At 39.7% G+C, this 16,376-nt stretch overlaps 1 protein-coding gene across 2 annotated transcripts in view; it reads left to right on the top strand.

Annotated features, from left to right (window-relative positions):
• Nucleotides 1-12,210, top strand: part of LOC309576317 (putative oxidoreductase ZK1290.5) — a 45,652-nt gene extending 33,442 nt beyond the window's left edge. For both annotated transcript variants that reach the window (XM_082287533.1, XM_082287532.1), the window contains 4 exons: nucleotides 4,084-4,266; nucleotides 4,784-4,843; nucleotides 6,992-7,093; nucleotides 11,934-12,210. In XM_082287533.1, the coding sequence (XP_082143659.1) occupies nucleotides 4,084-4,266; nucleotides 4,784-4,843; nucleotides 6,992-7,087 (339 nt within the window). In that variant the 3' untranslated portion in view covers nucleotides 7,088-7,093; nucleotides 11,934-12,210. The remainder of the gene's footprint in view (nucleotides 1-4,083; nucleotides 4,267-4,783; nucleotides 4,844-6,991; nucleotides 7,094-11,933) is intronic.
• Nucleotides 12,211-16,376: the final 4,166 nt, after the last annotated feature.

Raw genomic sequence — 16,376 nt, 5'->3', positions numbered from 1 at the left:
GATGGCTGTTTAATAGTTGGTGACTTTACCAAGGTTCAAGACATACACACCTACAAAGGCTTACTAGAGTTTGGCATGAGTTGTTACTGCCTGTTAAATGATAGTAGCTTTTCAGTGTTCTACTAAGTCACTGCAAGGAAAAAAAGAGGTTTTATTTTTTGAAATTTCTTCTTACCCACAGTGTCAAAATGTTCCCAGTCTTACTGTTTCCGTGGTACTGTTTCATGGAGACAAGCTGTTTCTTGGTGCTATTTGACAAAACTCTTTTTCTGAGGCTGAAAAAGAGGAGACAAAAAGTTGAGGTGGTGGTGATCCTGAGGGGTGGGAGAGGGCCCCTGCTAGTAATTTCTTTGAGGCGCTACACAGCATTGTTCTGAATTGAAAACAAAATCCAACAATGAATTACCCATACCACTGCAAAGTGCCCCACCTTGAACAGTTTTGTTATAGCATTAATTTATACTTTTCTAGAGTTAAAGGAATCTTACAAACTATACTTCAGATTATCCTCAAAAGAGTATTTATTCTGTTTTTTGCTTAGTGTTAGAGAGTTACTGAATCTGATGGTGAGATTACTTAAGCACCATCAAATAAGTAATGAATTTCTAAATTCAAATTGGGACTGGAAATGCTGTATTTCACTGTCCACAATTTATAATACAGTTTTTTTGCTATATTTATGCATAAAATAGTGTACTCTTTCAATGGACTTCTAAATGCAAAACATTTGCAAATAGTCATTGTATACAAAGTCTAAATATTGAAGAAACGAGTGGAGGAAAACCACTTCCCTTTTAAAATTCAGGGTGTTCTTACAATTACAACAGTCCTTTTAACAACAGTTAAAATTGAAAGTTGGGGGTGTTCTTCTGTGAAGAGGAAAAATGAGGAAGGCAGGAGAAGTAAGCAATACTTCTATTTTACAAACCAAGTTTTAAGTACTGCCTTTCTTCTCAGTTCCTGGAAAAAAACCCCAGTATTGTCATATCTTTTAAAGAAGTAGGAAAGGCCTGTCTTTTCAAGAATATTGTCTTGCTAAGTTATTTTTTAATAAGCAAGCACCTTTTAAAATTTCAATATACTATTAAAAGTACTGGTAAACACTGTAAATGATGGTACTTTATTCTAGCATCACATAGAGTGAAACTTACAACCTGGAAGTTCCAGGTGTGTATGCCAGAGTTTATAATTGACTTGGCAGTAGGAAGTTTGGATTTATGCTCAAAGAAATCTTTGAAGTCTCTCTGAAGGCTCATAGGCCTGTCACTCATTACAGGGAAAAAATACATTTTATAAGTATTTAATAAATATATGTTTCATTTACTAAAGTGATGTACTGAACCCAAATATAAGCTGTTCCTCCATGAATTCCATGTAGGAATGCTCATCAATATCTTTCCAGTCTTGGAGAAGTGCAAATTACTGTGTAATGACCTCAGAGAGACTTAGTTATTTTGTTGATATTGCCATTAACACTGATTTCTATTGTGTAAATTTGTACAAGGTAGAAATGTATATAAGACATTAGAAAACAACCCCTTTGTACTTAAACTCACCTGAACTGTTCCTCTATATAGGAAATATTTACAGGCTTGTATTTCAGTTTCATAAAAAGAAATAATTGTAAGACAGCATTCCCACTGAGAAAATTACTGAATTCCAGATGTGCAGAAACTTTATCATGTGAAAAGGACCACAGCAGGGTGGAAAGAGTAAGGCCTCTGTGCACCATCATCTGAGGTATGACTTTCTAGGGCCATGTGTCAGGATTGTTAGTGGGCTCAACTTTTCCCCATTTGCTACGACTGTTGTAAAAAACCAGCCCTTTGGTTGGAGGTCCCCTGTGGTTGAACAAGTAGCAGCTGTTCTGTAATGTGAACTGCAAACTGTTCTGTTAAACAGATGCCAGTTTTTACATGCCAATCAATCAGGGTAGGGAGCCAGAAAAGATCAAGATCTTCCTCTGCCATCATGTGACAGCCCTTGCCTGAGAGAAGTCTGGTGATGAAAATAGCAAGGGTGGGGCAAGGCAGGAAGTAGGAATTGTTATTTTGAGGGGAAGCAAAGTTGACCACTCACCTTATGCCTCTTGTAGCTCAGGATCCTAGTCCCTTGCATTGAGATACTGCTAGAACCTTCCAGAACTTTTTATTTTTAAAAAATAAATTTTATTTTATGCATTTGGTTATTTTAGTAATATATCTATCTAAGAAGAAAAATACTTGCTTCAACCAACACACTACTCCATGTGACAAAATCTGAATCACAAAATTTGGGAGTCTCTTGATTCAGAGAAAGGCACAAAATATGATTTTTCAGATGGGAAGTAGCTGTTGCTATGTATTCTGCTTCTGAAGCAGGCAGGTGATATCTCAGCATACTGCCCTTGATTTAAACATTTCTGGTGTAACCTGGAACTGTGCTGCCTGGAATCTTACTAAACCAGCAGGTAAATTCTGCTTGCAGTTTAATTAGTAGTAAATGCTGAATAAGTCACATGATGCCATAGAGGCACTGCAGATGTTTCAGAATTTGATCCTAAATATGTAATTCTTTATTTAATATTTTCTGAGCTACATTATTTGCTATACTTAGTGTAAAGAACATCTGCTAAAATTGCTTATTACTCTTGTAGTAATCCAGTAATACACCCTGCTTGCTCTTTCTTTTCTCCCCTCGTAGTTTTGCATAGATACAATGAGAATATTTCATATTCGGCTCAGGTGCAAACAAATGAATAACTGTATGACCTAAGCACTGCTCTCACACATTTAAACGTGAAATACAAAGGGTACTCAAAGGTCAAGAAACATCAAAGGTTGAAGACATGGATGTCTGCTGCTTGAACCTTGTTCCCGAGTCCACCTAGTAATTTAGATCATAGCAGCTTTAGGCTGACTCAGCCCAGCCTTCCAGGGGCACAGTTTTTTCTTAGCTCATGTTGAATGACTGCCAGCCTATTGTTCCTGACTATTGTTGTCTGAAAAGACAACATGTACTAAAGATGAGAAACAGGAAATGTTCATTTGTCCTTTTTGTGGCAGAAGAAATTTTCCAGATTCCACGTGTTGAGGTAATTGCTCAGAAGAGTATTTTTCTTCAAAATGCGCAAGAGTTCGATCCCTGGAACAATGGTGATGAGCGGTCACAAAAATCCATCACATGATTATGTATTTTGTAAAAGAAAACACTACCCACTTTCATCAAAATGCAGAGGAATGTATTCTTCTTACAATGTATAAACTGTGAAATACTTATTTAAATAACTTATTAAAGAATATTACAGAGTTTCTCTTTTGGCTTTAGCTACATGCCAGAATACGTCTCTCCTCTGAGATCATTACTGTCCAATAACAACTTCGTTTTGCTCCCAACAACTGTGTCTTTGTAGCTTGTTACTTTTCCTCTTTTAACTGGTTCTTGGCAATTTGTGATCTTCTTTCCTACAAAGGGTCTCCTTCACACTTCATTCCACAGCATGATTGCTTCCCTGCATAAGCTGATGGTGACACCACACACAGAATACAGGACTTGCCATGTGCAATCCATGCCAACAGGCTTTGCTTCCAAGGTCAGGTCCTCACCCTAAGCAAACTGTTCTGGTTGGTCTCTGCAAACCCAGCCCCTGCTCAGCCCCCTCCCCTTGCCTGTGCAACTCAAAGATCATTAGAAAGAATCATTAGTAAAGAAACAGGAAAGGACATAGATTTGGGGAAGAAAAAGTAGTCTCAAAGCACCAATAAAAAAGACCTGATGCTGACTTCCACTGTGCATCTGTATATATTGCTTAAAAACAGAGCAGTATTGAAAGTCCAGCTGCAGGTCAGGCAGACAGCTGCACCTTGTTTCTGAGGGAAACATAAAATAAGGTAACTGTTGTGCCAATTACTGGTAAAATACTTGTTGATTAATACCCTTCACGTGTCTTCTAAAACTAATACCTTACACCTACTTCCCAGAAGCAATGATTTCACCCATGTTCTATTTTTAAAACAAGAGAAAAATTATATCCATTTTCATTGATGTTTGCTATGAAACATACTCTCAGGGTTTTTACTAAAAGTCTATTTCTATTTATCTAAGGTTGAATACCACCCTTTCCAAAGACCTCAGGAGCTGGTTGATTATTGCCGGAGAAGAGATATTGTTTTTGAAGGCTACTGTCCTTTAGCCAAAGGTGAAGCACTCACACATCCTACTATCATTCAGCTGGCAAAGAAGTATGGCAGAACTCCAGCACAGATTTGCATACGCTGGAGCATTCAGGTAATGGAGGGTGGTAATAAAAATGTGCCTCCTTTCTCAGGAAAAAAATGCAAATAGTTTGGGGTTTGTGCATCAAACCAGAATTTATACAGAAGGTATTTCTGCTTTCAGTATGTTGATATTGTATGAACTGATGGCTGTACTGGAAATTCAGAATGTAGTTCACAAATCATGCCAGTATTTCAAATATTAATTATTTTAAATAATCTGGTTATAGAGAATAAGAGCCACCAATAAGAGATGTTTCCAAAGTAAATGTTACAAGCAGTATCCCTCATCATTCCATTTCTGCCACCATGATATTTCTGTCACAGTTGATATAAACCATGTAATGTGTGTTGGAAGTCAACACAGTGTATATAACTGCAGTTTCAAATGGCATAGAGAAATGTCAATGTCCCCCAGAAAATGGAATTAAAACCTCAGAAGATGTGAGGAATTTATTGTAATGTTTCGAAGACAGATAATTTTCTTAAAAACTGCAGATTTTAATGATGAGAAGCATTATTCTTTTCAGAATGGAATTGTCACTATTCCAAAGTCAACAAAAGTGGAGCGGATAGAGGAAAACTGCAAGGTAAGATTTGGTTATGCACTCAAGTCTGACTAAAGTAAGAGTTTTTAATATTTTGTCTGCCTTCCCATGTTCCTTCCCAGTTCTATTCTGGGGTAACTCAGTCAAAATTGGCAAATGATGGTACCATAAAATGACCACAATGTAGGAAAAAACCATAACTCACAAATGTCAGAAAAGAACTGGAGAACTAATCACTGTGTATAAAGAAAAATCCATAGAAGACCTTTTGTAGTTGATTTTTTAATTAATAGTTCTATTTACTACTTGTCTGCTTGTAGAACATCTAATCTGCTTATAGTTACGTTCTTTTTGTGACAGGCACATAGGTCAAGTTTGGATGCTATGCATAACAGTTTTATGAAAGCTTTAACTTGGGGATAACTCTCCAAGATGGGGACCTTCCAGGGAGATCGCAGTCCTGCCAGAGCTGCCTCTTCCCCTACCTTCTCCTTCTACTCAACATGCAGAAAAGGTCCCAGCATGAAGGGGCTGGACAAAGAAAAGTGGGAATGAATGAGAATTGGCAGCATGATTCCTCCTCCACACCTTTTTAAAATTTCCTTTTCATACCAAATAGTTTTAATTCATTAATTTCTTTGTCTCTCTATTTCTCTAATCTGAAAGTGTTCGTTCTTTAGGGGAGGCAAAACCACAACTTACTGTTATTGTATGAATTGTTTTAGCAAATCAGGAAAAAACTTTGCAAGAAGACAGGAAACTTCTGTCTGCTATTTTTATCCTTCTCTGTGTCTCTGTGTGTGTGTGTGTGTATGTGTGTAGGTGTAAATCAATATACACATAATGAGGCTTTCTGCTGGTGGCCATGCCTGTTTATATAGCTCCTGCCTTGACTGTTTATTCTGACATACATACTGCCTTCTGTGGTACAAGCACAGCTGCTTGTGGTACTGTATTGGGAATCAGATCAGAGAACAAAACCAGTTTAAAAATCCTTCCTTATGCTTTATTTTCCCCAGTGATATTTTAAATCCAGATTAATTTTACTTTTTACAGAGTTTACTCTATGGCACCACCAATTCATTTCACACAACGGAGGAAATGTGTTACATCCAAACTTAAAACACTTAAGATGGAGAGAGAAAGAAACTGGCACAGTTGTTTATCACATCTCCCTTTTTTTCTTTCCCTCGTGTTTCTGTGTTGGCTTGAGTCTCTACCACTTCTGGTCAAGCTGGTCCTCATTAAACCCTCAGTATATAATATACAGGGTTTCTAGTTCTGTAACTGGTCCTGGTTTAAGCTTAAAAGGCTTGAGAGAGCACTGAGATTTGACTACAAGGATCATTCCAGAAAACAGTGGTTGCTGGATAATGCAGGATGGGAGGAGTTCATTTGGCTACAGTTCAGGCTCCACAGAATCTTTTTACTGAGCACAGAGGAGCTCTGACAACGAGAACAGAAGCAACTTCCTGATGATAATGTCTCAATAGGACACCTGCTAAGAAAGCACTGACACCATCATTCACATGACAGGTCTGGCCACAGGAGAAGTCAGTGGCTGTAAGACCCTGTGTTTGAAGACAGGTGATTGCTTTCAAGTTTGAGTTAGTACTGAGGCACTGTAGCACTCTTTCTGTATTTAGCTGATTTGTAAAAGTTTTGTCAAAGTAGAGTTATAGAAAAGATAGACAGCCTTTGGTTTGCTAGCTTTGTGAATGTCCCAATATCTTCTAAGAATTCTCTTTGTCTAAAGTCTTAGAAAGAGAACTGTAACACTCTAAACTGAACATTGGGATATATGTGAAATACTGAGCTCATTCTTTCAAAGAGATTGCTATCAGGATATTCCTATACCTCTAGCAGTGACAACAGAGAGTGCTGTCAAAACCAGCCCAGACACTACCCTTGTCTTGGGCCCTTGCCTGAGGCATAAAGGCTACAAAACCATCTTAACATAGTCTGCAAATAAAAATAAGTCACTAAAGGAGCAAAACACCCAGTGGGGCCTGTCATCTTGATGGAGTACTTTTCTGTGACAAAACATAAGAAGAATTTTCCAAAGGAAAAATATATAAAAAATCAGCCTCACATTTAAATGAATTTTGGTAAGTTAAATACTAGAAGATATATCAGGTTGTTGATTCTCATCATGTGTTCATGATGTTAACTATATATGCTTTCCTGCAGGTGTTTGATTTTACAATAGCAGAAGACGATGTTGAAATTCTGAATGGAATGCATGATGGGAGACATGTTTCCTGGGATCCAAGTTTCATTGTGTGAATCAAGGTTTGAGCTATTTTTGCTTTCTCGGGGATCAGCGAGTCATGCCATGTAATTTAAATTCAGAGAAGGTTACAGTAAGAATCTAATCATGATAGTGATGTCTGCTAATAATGATCACTGATTTGAAATCCTTAACACTAGCAACAGACGATAGGTATGTTTGAGGGTAGCACTTTTGTACAACCCTCAAGAGATTTTCTATTTCCATCTCAAATGGTTTTCCTTAGTTCAGTGAAGTCCATGCAAAGACTCCTATTTATACCATGGACTCTGCATCAGGCTGTTTAATTCAAAGTGCACGAGGAGATACTCCGTGAAAAATGTAGGGAAAAAATGCTACTGTTAGTGTACAATATAGGTGTTGAATATGAAATAATTTTTCAAGTACTTTGTAAGAGAGATACAATATATGATGAAGAAAAATCTGGATAAAAAAAATGTTACTGCCATTATCATAACAGTATTTATGTTGTACAATATACTGCAGATCTCCATCAAAAATATAATCTCATTGTAATACACAATATCTGAGCATCACCAAAAATGTTTTATGCATATCACAGCATTACTATGGCATTACTCAGATAGTTCTACGTATATTACTTACTAGCCTGTAGATAAACCAAAGTAGAAATCTTCCCAGACAAGTTCATGTACAAATAAACTATTTACAGGGCCAAGAGGTGAGCAGTGAGCTCCAAGAGCCAAAGAGACATCTTTGTTATTACTTACTGGAAATTGGGGTGAGTTTTGTGTAGCTTTTTGTGAGAACTAGTTTAGCTTTCATTTTGGGTTTGTTCAGGAAATCTCATTGAGAAACTATACTGTTGTTCAGATTTTCTTATTAAATAGGTGTCTATATAGAGAGATAAATACGGATATATGTAGCCCACAGATCTGTTTTGAGAAATACGCCTGCAGAATCTATTGGCTTAGTATTCAACTTCTAGTTGCATTGGTTTGGTATTTTAGGAGTTCCTGTGTCTAGAAAGGTATGGAAAATCTGATTATGATTTATATTGTGTGGACTTCCTGAGGCAGTTTTCCCAGTCCCAGTAGTCATATTGGGAAACAAAGCTCCTTAGCTTTTTATCAAGAAGTGACTTACAGCAATCATATATTTTAGCCTGCATTGTTTGTCCTCAAAGTGTAGAGCTTCTATGCAGCTTGGCTAAAATCCAGACAATTTTACCTTTTGGATAACAGCTCCTCAGAATTATTGTCTAGTATTTCTGGTAAACTTTTCCACAAAAATTTGGCTAGATTTGCCTCTAGAATAATTTTTATGAAAAACAAGGTATTGTATGAAATGCTGTTCACTAATACCTGCACAGTGTGTTGCTCTGAGAAATATACACAATCTCCACAGCAAGGTTATTTTCTAGTTTCAAGCATGGCCTGCAGTCTGGGGGGCTCCAGTACCTGGGAATGCCACTCTAGGTGTCTAAGAACAGCTCTGTACCAGGCTCTACTGTTGTGATGAGGGGTTCAGTAGTCAGTCCAAACAGTAAAGCTCATTTATAAAACTAATGTAATTTTTAGGCTTTTTTTAGCTTTTGCAGAAAACTATGGCAGTGACTAAGTGAAAGTTGGAAAGATTTCAGAAACAAACCTTTCTACCAGTGGCTATCAGCTAATACTGCTTTTGAAAAGTCACTTTATAGAATAACACCTTAGCAATATAAAAAACCCCTCAAACTGTGCTGTTGAGGTACTCCTTACTTCACAGTGTATCTGAATTAATAGAACAAGGACTAGAAGTGAGTCATGTGCCTAATATTCCCTAAATATGGCTTTTGGCAGTGATGACTTTCTAAGAATTTAAAAAACACAAGTTGGAGTTTCACTTCTAGTTCTCTCTGAAGAAACAGACATCACATCAACATACTGCTTCCAACATAAACGATGTGCAGAAGGAACCAAATCCTTATGTAGGTTGGCAAATTCTAGCTCCAGTATTACCAGAACAGGGTCAGTTAGGACTAGCTACGTGGCTAGAGCTCCATAATGGTTAGAACACTTTTGGGGTTTTTGCACTTGATTCTGGCTGGTCACCTCCCTGTTCTGAGCTAATTGGAATTAAACCTGATTTTCTTGCTAATGCCTCACATAGGTGACCTTAGGCTACAGTGAGAATGGCTTTGAATTCATTAATATATTTCAGTGTTCCTTCTGTCTAAGAGATTCTACAATGTTTCTGGTGTCTGCACCTGCTTTTGTGAGGAAGGCAAGCCACCATTTTCTCAATCTAGGTCATGGTATCTAAGCAGTTCAATGAGTAGTGAGAGGAATAATCAGAAGTAGTAGTACTAAAAAAGCATTCTTCTTAGGGAGTAGCTGTGGCAAGTTACAGTTTTAATCTGATACTTTTCTAATTACATTCAGGGTGAACTGTTGGTTCAGGACTTTTTTCTGTGGTGGGATTTTTTTCATTATTATTTTGTTATCTTTCCTAGCATTTCCATTGCTGCCAATTAGTGGCTTTATAACTACAGAAGAGTTTAATTTTAGCTGTGTACAAAGTGAGGTGTAATTTGAGACTATACAAGCATTTTAAGTGCTGGGACTCAGCTGACCCAAGCTATCTTTCTCCCAGGTGTGATGAGCAGTTTTGCACATTGTGCCTCACTAATAGCCATTGTTTTCTGCTAGAAGCTATAATGTCCCAAGAGACTGAAACCCTGTTATTTCCTGTGGCCTTGGCATGTATCACTGAAGCCTCTTTCTTTGCATGTGGTGGTATTCACAAGCTTTATACCATGTTTGTTAATTTAGAATCATAGAGCAAGTCCTCTTTTACTTTTGGTGAGGTTGCAGAAGGAAAGACAGACTTGGTGGATTCATATTTTATGCTCCTGTCTACAACTACACTGGCATTACTCTTGCAGTAATAGTTTTCTTCCTAAGCAAAGGTGGCTGAAGAATAAGTCCACATCACCCCATCCAAATGAACCTTTCTAAAGTACTGCCAACACTGATCAAAGAAATAAGACAACTAATAAGAAATTGGCAAGTGAAGATTTAGGAGTAGCAGGGAGGAGTGATTTATGGTAGTAGAAGACCAAAAGGATACAAAAGTGCTGGACATACAAAACCAGGAAGTTGATTTCCATTTTTTGTTTCTTCTTCAGTTAGCCTGGAGGTGCTCATTTTTTAAGATTTTGTTTTGTTTTAAACTCAGAATTTATCTCTCAAGTGAATTCTTGGAATTATATTCTTCCCCAGGGTTGAAACTCTTGTTCTTATTTCTGTAAAACAAACTTCCGCTGGAGAGAAAAGTTTTTCACCTTTCTACAGTGACCTTTTTTAAGATACATCAATGCATCCATTTCATCTGTGTAACCCATCATCTTGCCAGTAGGATCAGGGAATACACCAGAAAACTGAAGGCACTTTTTCTTCCCTATCATTATGTCATTTATGGTGGTGACTGATTGGGACACTCCTTTTCAGTTGAGATAAACCATTACTTAAAATAAGATGCAATTTATCAGTGCTATCTACCTAAGTGCAGTCAGCTGCCTTTGCAGGAGCTCTGTGACTCCAAGTGGAAGGAAACTCTCTTGAAACAAACAAGGAAAAGAAAAATATAAACTAAAAGTCAGTGAAAAGGGTGAGGCCATTTTCTGTGCAGCCAAGTAGTTTCCTGCCTGACTCTGAGTAGCTTCCTCTCTTATTTTTCTTGCTTCTTTCTGCTTTTCCTCTCTTATGGTACTGGAGATGAAGGCACCTAAGAATGTTACATTGGAAAATCATGGAAATGGCTTTTTAAAGTGCATATTCAGGAATTTTTTTTAATCAGGCTGCAGAAGTGTTTCTGTCACACCTGTTCCCCCAACATGACTTCCAAGGCATTATTTTCCGAGTAGTATGTGTAAAAAAGAAACTTTAATACTGGTAAGTTCACAAATCTACTAGGCCAAGCCAACTGAATAATATTCACACCTCTTTTTGCACTGCGGTTAACCCATGCTCTTGAAAATGGGGTAAAGGTGGTGTAGCTCTTGCTGCTACTGATTGAATCCAAGGCAGTTAATTCCTTCCACGTTGCCACACCCCTTCCAAAGCTTTGAAGCTCACCTCTCACTATTGTGCATTGGGTAAAAATAACAGATAAGCCAACCTTCTGAAAATTTTTTGTGTTGCTGTGTTGGGAGACTTTTCACGTACCTAGTTGTTTTTTGTTTTTAACTTTTTGCAGCCTCCAGTAAGATATCTACACACTTGAAAGAAAACTATTTGCACTGTATTTGCCAGTGCTGTAATATGTATCACTCTGCAGGGCACTGTAGGTGTGGCCAAAGCTGTGGGATGTGCTGCTCCAAGGAGCCCAGCACCGACTAACTGTAGCAGATCTCCATGGCTGTGCCCAAGAGGAATGTTTGTGATCGTAATAGTGGCCTGGCCAGCCAGTGCCCTTTGAGAAACATTCCGTAGTTGAACTACTAATAGGAAGTTCAAGAATATATTAGCAGTTTTATCATCCTGTTGATGATTGCTCCATATATTAAAGTGTGTTACAGTTTCGGGTACAGTGATATCCATGCAAACTATTCCATGTCACTTTCTCAACTACTTCAATTCTTTCCCTTCAGACTTGAGCTTTTCCTAATAATATTGTCAGCTTAGTGATCTAAAAATAAAGTACAGATTCTCACAAAAATGAATATAGTAAACTTCTTAAAAATTCCTTTTAAAACAAAAAAGGCCACTTAATTAATATTACTTATCAGTATCAAGAACTTAAAACCAGACCATCTAAGTTAAAGAATACTAATACTGAACAAATATGTGTGCTTTAGTCTTTGCAATGTTCTCATGACTTTTTTTTTCTCCAAACCAGGTTTTTGATTCTAATCTGAGGAAAGAAGATATGGAATTTTTGAACACTGTGAATATCAACAGAAAATTAATTCATCTAACCTATTCCCTGTGGAAAGAATAATTTAAAACCAGATTGTTCTAAACTGGAAACATGATGCAACTGAAATAATTTAAATAAGTTTAAACTAAACAATAAATCTGAATTTTTCTCTTAGGTATTCAGTATCACTCAAGAATCAATATAAATGGTTTGTATTTACTCTGATGTTAACAAATTAATAAAGTAATTTAATTTACTCTTTGTAGCTTTCTTACAGATACAGAAATACTTTCAGTGTCTTCTCTGCTCTCTTGGAACTTTCTGGTATAGTCTCTCAGTATGAGTTATCTCACAATATTATCATTTTCTTCTGCCTTCATGTACTTCATTTAAGGTGTCATTTGAACCCATTTGAACAAATTAGGGTTTTGGGTTTTTTCCTTACATATTTTGAAAAGTATTAATTACTTGAAGGCACATAAGAGCATGCTACATTGCAAGTAAATCTTGACAAATGATTTAAAATACAGAATATTTGTTCAGGGATTTTAGCAGAATAATGAATCTGACTTTATATTTCTTCTAGTCATGTGAATTTTGGGGGATTCTGCAGGCCACTCTTGATATTTTCTTGGTGACCAAACCTGCACTCTGATACTGTTTCACGAATCTCCTGTCATGACCCAGCACTTCAGAGAGAAATGGCTCCCTTTGTGACCTAAGCTGCATCAGAATGAATAAAAGTAGTTTTTGCTTATATGGACAAAGACTTTTTAAAGTTCAAAAGAATGATGTGTTGGAGAAAAATCCTTTGCTAATCTCTCTTGCAGGGATTGTCACTATCTTTTCAAGATGGATAGCATTCAGACACTCTGATGCAATTGTGAGTTATCCAGCAGCACTGGCAGAGATCGGGCTGGTAGTGTCAGAGGCCATCAGTCTTTTGGTATGCAGGCATTGGGTGGACCCCAGCTTACAGCTTCTTTTCTGACAAGATCAAAACATTTTCCTGCAAGGAAATTGCTCTGTGACTAGCCAGGTTTCTGCAATCCCCACCACACTAAATTCTCACTGGAAGTTCCACAAGAACTTTGGCTGTCACACACAGTCAGTATTATTTTGTTGTTGTTCTTGACATTCCCTAAAACATGAGTTTCTGCGCATCCTAAAAACTACCTAAGAGCATGTACATATTCAGGATCCCTGTGAAGAATGCATCTGCCCTTTATGCTAGTAGACATATTGCAGAACATTTTTTTTAACCAGTTTACCCAGGTGAGGCATCTGTAATGTGTTGGTTTGATGTCCTGATGTGTGCAGCATTCCTGCTGGCATTTGACCAAGACCTGCATTCTGGTTATTTCTGAAATGCATCAATAACACTGTGTTGCTCTTTCTCCTTATTCTGACCATAGGCAATTCCAGAGTCGAGTTCTCAAAGGAGCTATATATACACTGGATTTCTGTAGTAGAAGTACAAGCTTCCTTATCATTGGACCAGGCAGTAGGAGAGGTACTGAGAAAAAGAGTTCTCATTCTGTTGGTGGCTTGTTCTCTGGGTGAGGCTGGAGTATAACCCTGATGTAAACCCCCTAACTAAACACTTACCAGCAACTACAGTTTTGGTAGAGTTGGCTGGACCAACCTGAGTTCACCTGTGTTTGTGTTTGAGCCCTTGTAAGCAGGTTAGAACCTGTGCAGTTGAGCCATGTTAACCCATCTTCTCTGAGGGTTTAGACAGCCTTCAGTACAAATCCAGCTGATCTGGCTTCATTTGCCTGTGAAGAGTGAAGCTATATTTCAGTTTCCTCTCTGCAAAAATGTCAAGAAGGCTGTAAATGTGTGTGGTCATCTAAGTTAAATGATGCTTTTTGTGATACAAATACCCAACATTTTTGGAGTGCAACTGAAATTGCCTGCATATTTTGCCCAGTGCTGCACCTCAGTTGGGGCAACTCCTTGTATAACTATAGGCTGAGATGAAGAAGGACTTGGGGGTGCTGGTGGATGGGAGGCTGGACATGACCTGGCAATGTGAGCTTGCAGCCCAGAAAGCCAGTTGTATCCTGGGCTGCACCATAAGCAGTGTGGGCAGCAGGTCAAGGGAGGGGATTCTGCCCCTCTGCTCTGCTCTGGTGAGACCCCAACTGCAGTGTTGTGTCCAGCCCTGGGGTTCTCAGCACAGGAAAGACATGGACCTGTCAGAGCAGGTCCAGAGGAAAGATGCAGATAATGATCACAGGGCTGGAGCGCCTCTTAGAAGGAAAGGCTGAGAGAGTTGGGTTTGTTCAGCCTGGAGAAGAGAAGGCTCTGGGATTACTTTATTGTGGCACTTCAGTATCTAAAGAGGGCCCTACAGGAAAGCTGGAGAGGGACATTTTACAAGAGCATGTAGTGAAAGGACGAGAGAGTGGCTTCAAATTTAAAGAGAGTAGGTTTAGTTTAGATATTGGTAAGAATTTCTTTGGTGAGGGTGGTGAGGCCCTGGAACAGGTTGCCCAAAGGGTGGATGTTCCATCCCTGGAAGTGTTCAAGGCAAGGTTGGACGGGGCTTTGAACATCCTGGCCCAGTGGAAGGGGCCCCTGCCCATAGCAGCAGAGTAAGAACTTTAAGGTCCATTCCAACCCAAACCATTCTGATGGTTCTGTGATTTTACACAGCCTCTGACAATTAATTTGTTGGATGTCACATCTCTGAGTTGGTGTCCTCTCAGTTGGTAACCAGTAGTTTGAACATGAAAGCCTGCACATCTGACTAATAAAACCCTGAGTCATTCCATCCTTTAATTAAAGCATGTTCCTTTAATAAGTTCCTCTTACTTAAAATTATGTGAGAATTATTTCCTAGAGGAAAATGCCTAATGAATGCACTCTTATTTAGTATTTTCTGTATATTAGATAAATAAGGAGGAAAGCTTGAAATATCTGGGGTATGTCAGGCAGTTGCAGGGGATGCATATGCCAACCTCAAGCATGATTTATCTCGTGTGCCTTTTCTGACAGTTGTGACTTAACGGCTGTATTTTCCTCCAGGCTCTCAGGAGGCTGAATATCTTTTCAAGTTTCTAGCTTTGCGGTGGAAGAGTAAATGTCTGTTTGCTGGTGTAATTTATCTGAGTCATTCTGGGAGAGGCGTGGAGCAATTGAAGCATGACTATTAGCATAAATAGGAGAGGGACCCTCTTCCTGAGGGTACAGTACTCATACTTTCAGAGGAAAGGTGCTTCCCCATAACAACTGCTACTGCTAATTGACGGGCACTATGCTATAAACTGAAAGGTCTAATATATTGAGCTCTGGCTTATTGTGATATTCTTTTGCATTTCAATTTGGAGTTAACAAAAGCAGAGCAAGGAAAGAAGGGGAAAATTTCTGCAGTAAGTGCAACAGTAGAATACCACCAGAGCTGGCATTTCACACACACCAAAGGTGGTTTTTCTTTTAAAAGTTTGAAGGGAGAAGGAATTCTAAAATCTAAAGTCACTTCTGTATTTGTCTTTATGTAATACAGTGGTAACAGTGTTACATAGTTGCCATTGCCAATTTTGTTTCTTAAAAAATGTATTTTAAAACTTCCTACTTTCAAACATGTAGGTATTTTACAGCATTCCCTGAACATGTAGAGGTTGATTTTGGTTTGGGGGGGTAGGTGTTTGTTTTTGGGGTCCTTTTGCATGTGGGAACACCAACACCTGGTGCTGTTTGACAGTGGCAGAAACTGAGCTTATCCCCCATGGGCCAGCTCTGGCTTCCACCCCGCAGCGTGCAGCCTGGCACCATGCTTGCCCCATCGGGCTGCTGCCTGCCCGGGGGGAGCCGCTGGTGAGTCACTCTGCAGGCCACGAGTGCGGGTGGCAGCCACCGGGCCTGCCAGGGCAAAAACACACCTTGGTGTAGGGAGAAAATGGAAGAGCTTCTCCCAGGTGTTTCCTTAAACATGACTTACACTGTCCTCTAAGAGAGAGAACGGAGGTAGCATACCTCCAAAGGGATCCTGCCTTTGGCCATAGCCTTTCTGTGCCTACCCGGGGGGCAAGAAAGACGGGCGGGCGGGAAGCTGCCCCCGGCACCCCGCGAGGCGCAGGAGCCGTGCTCGAAGCCGGCCGGGCCGTGCCAACACCTCCTTCCCCGGAATGCCGGGTGCGCCCGGTAGCGGGAGGCGGCGGCTCCCAGGTCAGAGACAGCTGGAGCCTGGCTGCGACGTCCCCTCCCCGCGTCTCCCGGCCGGGCGAGGGGTCCCGCGGGGGAGTTCTTCGCCTCACGCCTTCCTGTGCTGCCCGCTGCGGCCCCGCGGGGTCTATTCCGGCGCGGGGTCTATTCCGGCGCGGGGTCTATTCCAGCGCGGCAGAGCAGCGACTCCTCTCGCCCCGGCGGGCGGGGCGGGGCAGGGCCGGGGCGGCGGGCGGGGGTGTCCCGGCGGCG

Source organism: Coloeus monedula (assembly GCF_965178545.1).
Source record: "Coloeus monedula genome assembly, chromosome: 9".
Classification (NCBI taxonomy): Eukaryota; Metazoa; Chordata; class Aves; order Passeriformes; family Corvidae; genus Coloeus; species Coloeus monedula.
The sequence above is the reverse complement of the archived record's forward strand: the minus strand, read 5'-3'. Positions and strand labels throughout refer to the sequence as shown.